The sequence below is a fragment of the Mus caroli genome, chromosome 7 (genome assembly GCF_900094665.2).
Source record: "Mus caroli chromosome 7, CAROLI_EIJ_v1.1, whole genome shotgun sequence".
Taxonomy (NCBI): Eukaryota; Metazoa; Chordata; class Mammalia; order Rodentia; family Muridae; genus Mus; species Mus caroli.
Genome location: NC_034576.1, coordinates 38,722,709 through 38,732,730, shown reverse-complemented (window position 1 = coordinate 38,732,730; position 10,022 = coordinate 38,722,709). Strand labels below are relative to the sequence as shown.

The window sequence follows — 10,022 nt, the reverse complement described above, 5'->3', positions numbered from 1 at the left end:
CACTGTCAGACATGACACAGCTATTACACCCAGGAACTCACACCTGCAGTGCCCATTTCACAAGACAAGGCCCAGCAACATTTAACTGTGGCTGGAGAAGGCACATAAGGCCTCACTTCCCTCTCTAGAGCTCTTGGTAGTTAATAGATCCTGGAGGGGCATCCTATTTCTTGGTAGTGTGGTCACTGGGAAGGGGCCTTTGGTCAAGTATATAAACCCTCCCTATGCAAAAAGACCTTAGTAAAATGTAGTGGTACACACTCCTAATTATGGGGAAGAAACAGTTGGGTGTGTCACAGTCCATCTTATCCATCATACAAGTATATGAGATAACTTTTAAAGGGGTAGAGTATAAAATTAGCACAGTCATTTTATAAAGCAATGCGTTACTGCTTCTTCTTTAAGAAAAAAGGTAAACAGTGCTGGAGCTCAGTAATAACAAAGCTGTTACAAGGGACCAGAGCTCAATTCAATTCACAGCGCTCCCCACTGTCTGCAACTCCAGTCCAGGGGACCGAGATCCTCTTCAGGTTTTGAAGGCCTCCAGATAGTCATGTCACACAAAGACACACATGTAAGCAAACTACTCATACACATAAAAATAATTGTTTAAGTAAAAAAAAGAAAATACCAAACCAAATTAAACATAACATCCTGCCAGATGTTTCTGCAAGCTTCATGTTTTGAGTGCAAATATTGGATTCTATATAAAGCTGGAAGTTTCCTCTGGCTGCCACGTGCCAGCTTAGTATACCCATACAAACACATCTTGTACACAGACACACACACAGGAACATGGATAATATATTGAAAAGTATCATATGGTCAATCAATCATTGTTGGTATGTATGCATCTGTGTCCCCACCCCTCCAGTAGGGGTTATTCCTTGTTGTCAACTTGACTCTGTCTGGAGTGAACTACAAGCCAGATTTGGAAGGCTCACCCGTGATCCTAATCTGGAGGCTGGAAGTTACAAGTTTGTGACATGGATCTTGGCATGGAGATCTTGAGGCATAGTGGCTATGAATCTCAGGAGACTAAAGCAAGGAGATCTATAAATTCAAGGTCATCTGGGACAAAGCAAGTCCCAAATCCAGGCATGGTGGTACACACCTTTAATCTGGGCCACACCTTCTGCTGGAGACCTACATGAGGACACTGGAAGAAGGAAGATTTGCTCACTCTTTTGTCTGCTTGCCTTGTGGGACTGAGCAACCGCTGCTAGATCCTTGGCCTTCCATTCACAGCCCCTCCTCAACACTGTTGTGGAGTTGGACTACAAACTCTAAGTCATCAACAAATTCCCTTACTCTATAACTACCCATAAGTTCTGTGGCTCTAGAGAACTATGACTAATACAGAAATTGGTACCAGCATAGCAGATATTCCCGTGACAACCTGACTATGTCTTGGGGAGGACTGTGGAAGGACTTTGGAACTTTGGGCTAAAAGATCCATTCAGCGTTAAGAGCTCTGTGGGATGTTGTGTAGGAGCTTGGAAGATAATGTTGAGAACAGTGCAGAAGATGGAGGCCTGGCTTGTGAAATTTCAGAGGGAAGATTAAAGACTCTTATCAAGGCTGCTGCTGCTTTGATTGTGAAGATTCTATGGTTTGGCTTGGCTGGGGCTGAAGAATCCGCTGTGACTGGGAGGAATTGTCTTGATTGTTGGTTGATAGGAAAAACGTTCAGCCTGCTGTGGGCAGTGATTACCTTGATAGGTGATCTTGTGTGAACAGCTTAGCTGAGTGTGAGACAAAGAACAAGGCAGCCTGCTGCTGCTTCATGGTTTCTGCTTCAAACTCCTGCTCTGCCTTTCCCCTGTGATAAACCTCCCCTCCCAAAGAAGTTTCAGTTACGATGCCTGTCATGGCAACAGAACTTTACTAGAAAGGCATTCAAAACTAGAATCTACACTATACCACCATCCAGTCACAATCCAGATATGGTCACTGCAAATGACTCCTCCATGAAGAGTTTAGAGAGACATTCCTCCCAACTGAGGGTCACCCAGCAGCTCTCCTAGGAAGCTCCACATCCCACCTCAGGCTACTGTTGACCCAAAGACTTATATTCACTAGGTACTCCAGGAGACCAGAGACACGGCTACTAGTAGTTCTAGTTGCCTAGTTCTAGGCAGTTCTAGTACCTGGAAGAACATAGGCTAGGAAGAGGACCTGTAAGGTAAGCAAGAGTGAAGCTAAGCCCAAATTCATCCTGGTAAGATGTGTGTGCCTTGGGGAGACAGGAGGACCACAAAAGCTGTTAACTTTGGGTCAGGAGAATCTTCACAGATTACTTGTGCAAAATGTTCATGAACAAACTTAGTTCTTAAAAACATATTGCTCAGAATTCAGAGGAAAATGACAAAGCACCGTCTGCTCGAAGGAAACCATACAGAACCACAGTGGGAAAAGGGAAAATTGATGCTCGGGATGCTCACAGGGAGGGGGACATAGGGATGACAGACCTAGTAGGGTGTCCATCCTGACTCTATCTCCATAGCAACACAGGACAGGAGGCTGTGGTGGGCACTGCATCTTTTTTGAATAGCAGAGAGCTCTAGGTAACTTGTCAACAACAGGGCAGAGTTGATTCTCACCTTTCATGCCCCTTCCTGCCCCCCTGGCTTTATAGGTCCCATGACCTCTGCCTTTCCACCTCCTCTAGAAGACCCTCAGAAACCATTCCCCCGCTCAGCAGTAGTGGAAAACGGAACAAAGATGTGGCTCTCCTGTGCTCCTTGCAGCAACCTCAGGAGTTGTTTTCAGAACTGCCACTCAGGTAAGGACAGCATTCTTTTTAAAGATCATTTTGATTTTTCTTATTTTTAATTGTGGAGCACACACACAGGTACCCACAGACACCAGAACTGGTTCCCCCTGAAGCTGAAGTTACAGGGGAGCCACCTGATGAGCGTGCTGTAGTTCCTGAACATCACACCACAAAAGTCACGGGGCCACAAAAGCCTTCAAAGCATTGGCAGATTTCTCCTTCCTGCCCCAGCCTGCTGCTACCACAGTAAACTCCCCCAACGGAGCTGTCCAAAATGGCGCCCCCCCTCCCCCCTGTTAAACCACCACACCTCACCCTCCAACTGCCATGGGAGCTGTCCAAGGTAGCTCACCTCCTTCTCTGCCTCAGGGGAGCTACCTTTCCTGCATCAGGTTACTGCCAGCAGGAGGAGCAGTCCGCGGTGGTAACGCCTTTTTTCCTGCCTCAGCCTACAGCTTTCCAGAAAAACCACTCCAGGAGCTGCTGGAGCTGTCTACAGTGGCAGCACCTCCTCTCCAGCCCCACCCACCCCCAGCGGCACAGATTGTGCCTCAGTAAAAGCCACCGATCCCAGAACATCACACAAAACTGTACCAATTCCTGAGCAGGAAACATGCCAGTCCCTGACCAGGGAAAACCCATGAACTCTCACTCTGGAAATCTCTACCCTAAGAAGCCCTACTTTCTCAGAAATCCTGTATAAGCACTGCCCCTTTGTTCAGTCCCCTGCTGTCCACTACTAGGAGCAGAGAGTGACCATTTCTGGATTTGTCCCTCCACACCCTGGCTCCTCCAATAAATCTCTTCCATGAGATTTCCTGCCTGATGTGGCACTCTCATCAGAAGAAGCCAAGAAGAAAAGAAGAGAAGTGAAGAGAAGGAGCAGGGCTGAGGCTCCTCGGCTCAGTTGGGGATGCCCTGCCCTGGGAGCTGCAGCGCCTCTGCTGAGGAGACCTCCTCTCAGAGCTGTGTGGTTCCCGAGCTCCCGTGTCTCAGCATGCCCTTCCACTAGGATATCTTTTCCCTTCAGGGCTGTACAGTTCCTGGGCTTCCGAGTCCCAGTATACCCTCCCATCCAAGCAGAAAAACTTCCAGGTGCTGGGAATCAAACCGGAATCCTCTGGAAAAAGTATGTACTCTTCAAGAGCCACCCAGACGTTTCTTTAGATCAATGTTAGACAGAAGTAGGTAGGTAAACAGCAGGATTTTGAAAACCAGTGGCACTTTGTTGTTGTTGTTTTGTTTTTGTTTTTTCGAGACAGGGTTTCTCTGTATAGCTCTGGCTGTCCTGGAACTCACTTTATAGACCAGGCTAGCCTCGAACTCAGAAATCTGCCTGCCTCTGCCAACCCGCCCCCAGTGCTGGGATTAAAGGCATGCGCCACCACGCCCGGCATAAACCAGTGGCTTTGAGGACTAGTGACCTCCCATTTCAAAAGCTCACTTCAGAATTTAAATGAGAGAACGGAGCAGTTCCCAAGCTGCACTGGATAGACATAGCTGATCAGGAAATCAAGGCATTGTATGATGTTCAGATGGGAGTTTATTCTGTTACTAATGTATGGTCCTGTGTATTATGTTAGTCCCAGAAAAAAATCTAAGTTTATGAGAAAGGCATAGGATCCTATTTTGAAAAGTTCATGTACTCATAGGTTGTAAACACAGTTCACCAATATTTTAACATTCTTATTTGAAATACTGAACTGTTATCTCTACAAAGTCAACCTTCCTAGCAAATCTTGTTACGTTTACTGAAAATCTTGATCTCACCTGGAGACACCAGCCTCTAGACTCCCATGTGCCCTAATTTTTTGGTGGGGGTTGTGGAGAGAAGAGGGTTGGCACATGTATGTATAAGTGTGAGAGTGTGTGTGAGTGTGTGTGTGTGTGTGTGTGTGTAGGCTAGAGGTTAACGTTGGGTGCCTGCCTCAGTCGACATCCACTTTGTTTTTGAAGACAGGCTCTCCTACTAATCACATAGAGCTAATTTATAATAAAGCCAGGCTCACTGGCCTGCTAGGCCTTGGGAATATATGTCAGGTCCTCCCACTTTCATACTATACAAATACTATACATTCCCCTACCTCCCCATCCCTTCCTTCATCTTGCTGCTCCCTCAAATGCTGCTGCTCCTTCCTCATAACTGACATCCACTCTCAGATCCCCCCAAAATGTCCCCCTCTACTGGAAGGCGTTTCCTCAGTCAGGGATGAGGACTGTACTTATCTGTGGGGAGAAGGTCAAGTATTTAAAATGTAGGTAGAGATCAAACCAGATTAGCACAGTGGAAGTTGTAGGTTCTCCTACAAATTCATGGCTTCACTAACACAGGGCAGCTGGCTCGGTTTCCAGGCAGAGTTTCCCTCAAAAAATGCAAAGCTGTAGAGCCAAACCCCCAGAAACACACCTACAACACAATTCCTGCACCCAAGGCTCAAGGATCATTGCCAAAGAGGAGGCAGAAAAATTTTGAGAGCTACAGAAACGGAGTTTGCTGAGAGATTGTGTTTCCTAAAAATGTCAGAAGCTACATCCATGAAATCTCACCAACATGGCTGCCTGAATATGACCAGAACAAGGACGACGACAACAGACATAATAACAAATAACTGCGGGCACCTGTAGACTGCTGAGAGTGGGACAGGCTGTCCTTCCCAGGGAAGGACACCCCGACTGGTCAGTCTGAAAACACACACATGCAGGTTACATTACGGACCGAGCAGGTTGTATTTATGTCGTTACATACATTCATGTACACACCGACAACTAGAAAGAGGACATAGACTTGAAAGAGAGCACAGTGGAGGCTCAATGAGTTGAGAAGGAGGAAAGAAAAGGGGAAATGATATCATTTCAAGAACTGAAAATAATTTTTAAAAATCTTATCGCTTATACACCTTTCCCCAATCCTCTTCTCTCTCAGAACCACTTCTCTTAACCCCAGACTGGACTGCCACAGTGCACTACCTCCAGCCCTCACATCCTTAGCTTCTCACTGAATCTCTCTTCTCACCCCCTTTCCCCACTCCCCCTGCTCGGAACTATTTTACTCTTCAGACTTCTGCAGGCCATCTCCCCTACCCAAGACCATCACCTCCTAGCTAACAGCCTGAGTCCTTCCCTGCCACTGTCTTTTCCTTACACTTAGAAGGCCTGCTACCCCGACTGCCTCCCATAGGCCTCCCGCAGACACTTTGCTCCTAGTCCACCTTCATAGACAGGATCATCAACACGTTCTCCAGCCTCTAGATGCCTTCCAGGGCCTAGTGCAGCCAGTCTTAGGCAGTCCCATGATGGACAAGCCACTGAAGATAAGCTACGGAAAGATCAGTCTGCTTTCCCCCACCCCCAGGACAGGCTTGTTAACAGAGACCTACCTGCAAAAAACCAAACAACAACAACAACAGAACAGGATCATGGGCGACAAGGAATATAGGGACAGATTTGCAGACCGAAGACACCCAGATAAAGAGCCAGACAGCCCATATGCCCCTGGCCAGGTTTGGGGTATAATTCTCATTCCTATCTCCTTGATTCCTACAGCCTTCCCCTCTGTCCCCTGCCCTGGATTGACTACCCAGAACTCAACCACAGCAGTGGCTTGTCCCAAGTGAGATCTGCAAAAGCTCTCCATATCAGGGTGCACCACAGGCGGGAACTGGAGAATACCTGAACCAGTCTTTTTAGTCATGTCCCCAGACAGCAGTTTCAGCTGCCCATCTGCCAAGCCTTTCTAAGTGCTGGACAAGTGGGGAAACAGGAGTCAACCTCCAACACAGCCCAGTGCCAGGCCTCTGGTTCCAACTGTGGCCAGCTGGAGGGCCCTGGGATCTGGGTCTCTCATCATTTCTATACCTCAATCTACAAGGCTCTTCACAGGGTCTTCAAGGTTCCTCACGTACCACCTTCTGTCCAGAGAGCAACAGGACCCCAACAAGACAGACCCATTTATAGCCTTTTTTCATACACACTGGCATAGTTAGGGTTTTACTGCTGTTAACAGACACCATGACCAAGGCAAGCCTTGTGGAGCATGGCAGCATCCAGGCAGACATGGTGCAGGAGGAGCTGAGAGTTCTACATCTTCATCTGAAGGCTGATATCAGAATACTGGCTTCCAGGCAGCTAGGATGAAGGTCTTAAAACCCACACCCACAGTGACACATCTACTCCAACTAAGGCTACACCTACTCCAATGGGGCCACACCTTCTAATAGTGCCACTCCCTGGGCTCACAGACAAACCATAACATTCCACTCCCTAGCCCCAATCAATGCTTGTTCAAGACCATGAGTCTATGGAGGCCATACATAGCCATAATATAAAAAACATTTAGCCCAACTTCCAATGTCCCCATAGTCCATAACCGTCTCCACAATGTTAAAAGTCCAAAGTTCAAGTCTCCTCTGAGATTCTTTCCATCACTTAACTGTAGTCTCCAAGGCAAGACAGGAAACCAACTGGGAAACTCAAACCCTGCATCTCCATGGCTGATGTCAAAGCAGTCTTCAGATCTGACTGCAACAAACTTCTCCTGGGCTGGTTCCACTCCCTGTTAGCCGCTTTCCTCAGCATGTATCTCATGGCTCTGGCATCTCAAACATCTTGGGGTCCTCAAGGCAACTTCAACCTCACAGCTCCTTGTTCCAATGTCTGGGATCCACACATGATCTTATGGGCTCCTCCAAAGGGTCAGACCTCCAGCTCTGTACTCTGTAGAACTCTAGGCTCTGGCTGATCCACTCTGCTGCTGCTGCTGCTGTGCTTGGTGATCATCCCATGGTACTGGCATCTCCAATACTCTGGGGTCTTCTGCTGCAACTAGGCTTCACCAACAGCCTCTCATAGACTCTCTTCATGGTGCCAACCCTCAACTCCTTTACATGACCCCTTCAGACCTGGGCTGTCAACTGCAACTGAGGCTGCACCTTCACCAATGACCTTCCATGGCCTCTCACAGCGCCAAGTCTCAGCTGCTCTCCATGACCCTTCATGCCTTCAAAACCAGTACCACCTGTGTGACTCTTACACATTACCAAGTACAGCTGCAGCATGAAGTACATCCTTGGCTATCTCTGGAACACAACTTCTTTGTGCGCTCAGAAAATACTTCTCAGAAGATTTCACCTTAGTGATGCTGGTCTCTTCTTAATCACTGCTAATTTCTTAGCACCAGCTCACCAACATCAATTGTCCCAGTAGTCTCCTCCTGACTATGATGCCAGAGCCACATGGTTGGAACTGCCTAGTTCTGCTGCTTTCTTGGGCTGGAACATGGCCCCCATGTTCTATTACATTAGCACTACCTTTCTGTTTTCCAACTCCCTTACTGCCTAAGCTTGTCTAGCCTGGAACTTGCTCTGTAGATTGACCTTGAACTCAGAGATCTGCATGGTTCTGTCTCCTGGGATTAAAGGCTTGTACTACCACACCTGAACCTAAATTTGGCTAGGTGGGATCTTACCCCAAGCTCCACTCCCTTAATTTGATTTAATATCTTTGAACACTGGATTCAGCTCCCTTTCACTTCCTGGTTCCCCTTTAATACTCAAACCATGTATTTTATATTTTTCCTTCCTAAACTTATTCAAAAATGCTCCTGAGACTTAACCAGAGAACAAAGTCTATGGTGGGTGTTTCTGAGACTTCCTTTGTCAATGCACCTTAGCCTCAGGCAGACTCTTCAGACAAGGGCAAAAAGCAGCCACAAACTTCACCAAAATATTACAAAAGCAGTCTCTAGGCCACATACTGAAGTTCTTTTCCACTGAAACCTCTTAGGTCAGGTCTGCACAGTTCAAATCACTCACAGCAACAAAGGTCTTCCATATTCCTATTAGGACAGCTCATTAAACCCCACTTAAAGCATCCCACTGCTCTCCAAATCTACACAAAAAGGACCCAGTATGAGCCCTGATGGTGCACGTGTATAATCCCAGACATTTTAGAAGCCAATATAGGAAGATAGCAAGTTCAAGGCCACACTGGCCTACACTGGGACCCTGTCTCTAACCTGGCACAGAATTTGTCTAATATGCACAAATCTCCAGGTATTCCATCCTCAATGCCATATATACAGACATATTACACAGATTCAGATCAACCCCCAGGCACATAAAGGCAGACGCATACAAGCTAGCTCTGGACCCACCTCCGCAGGTGCCTATAGATGAGCAGTGGAGAGGTAGGGAGGCAATAAGCCTTCTCAATAATGGTAGAAGATTCACACAGCCAACGTCCTAGAGAACCCAAGTGACTTAAGGAAATGCTTCGCGACATCAAAGCCATACTGCTGGCAGGCGCTCGTACACCTAGATTTGGAGAGTCCGGTTCAAAAACCACAAAGACACGAAAACAGACACACACACCCAAAGGCGCACTCAGAACCCAGCAGAAAACACAGCGCGAGTCCGGGAACGCACTGGCCTGGATGCAGCGACGACTGCGCTTTCCGCAGCGCGCCTTGGCCAGGCCACTCTCAAAAGCCTATCTCGGCCACCCCGGCCCAGGTGCCCGAAAACCCATCAGCCCTGGCAGGACACCAGTGCCGGGCTGGACGGGACCGTCCGGAGGGGCCAGGCAGGAAGGTGCGGTGTGCCAACACTGAGTCCAGGTCAGGACGCCATGCGCTCACCATTTCCGGTTCCTGGACACCAGGGTCCTAATTATGGAGCTTCCCCCAGCAGCGATCGGCACGGACGACAGAAAGATGCAGAGAATCGCAGATACCAAGAGGGAGTAGCGCCTGACACATCCCAACCCGGATGGTGGTGGGTGGGTAGTGGTAAGTGGGCGGAGATAAAAAGAACCTTCGTTCAATGCCCGCCCTCCTACTTTCTCAGGGAATCCGATTGGATCCTCCTATAACAGTGCTTTTGATTGGACAGGGATTCAGGCCTTGCCCTCCTGAGTGACAGAAGAGAGGAGCTGCAGGGTTGTCTTTCCAGTGACCAACAAATACTAGACAGGTCACACACAGCATGCTCTCTGAGCCGCCAGCACTCCAACCCCATGGAGTGAAAGTAACTACTCTGTACCCATGTAGAAAGGAATTTCTTTGCCTCTGGCGAACGACTCAATAGTAACTGTGATTTTTGCTTTTGTTTTGTTCTTTTCATTTATTTAGCAGATTTTTTCTTTTTCTTATCTTTTCTTTTTTTTTTTTTTTTTTTTTTTTTTTTTTTTTTCGTTCTTTTTTTTTTTTTTTTTTTGTGGGGCTTCACCTGCCTTGGCACACTTGTAGTGT

At 47.5% G+C, this 10,022-nt stretch overlaps 1 protein-coding gene and 1 pseudogene across 2 annotated transcripts in view; one reads left to right on the top strand and one right to left on the bottom strand.

The window, feature by feature from the left end:
* Positions 1-9,549, bottom strand: part of LOC110297897 (zinc finger protein 420-like) — a 24,636-nt gene extending 15,087 nt beyond the window's left edge. Inside the window, exon 1 of the mRNA XM_021166975.1 lies at positions 9,411-9,549. Within this exon, the coding sequence (XP_021022634.1) occupies positions 9,411-9,413 (3 nt within the window). The 5' untranslated portion in view covers positions 9,414-9,549. The remainder of the gene's footprint in view (positions 1-9,410) is intronic.
* The window catches only part of LOC110297898, a 4,239-nt pseudogene continuing 3,171 nt past the window's right edge, over positions 8,955-10,022 (top strand). The window contains exon 1 of the transcript XR_002378335.2: positions 8,955-8,960. The product of XR_002378335.2 is annotated as a protein FAM32A pseudogene, transcript variant X2 (transcript). The remainder of the gene's footprint in view (positions 8,961-10,022) is intronic.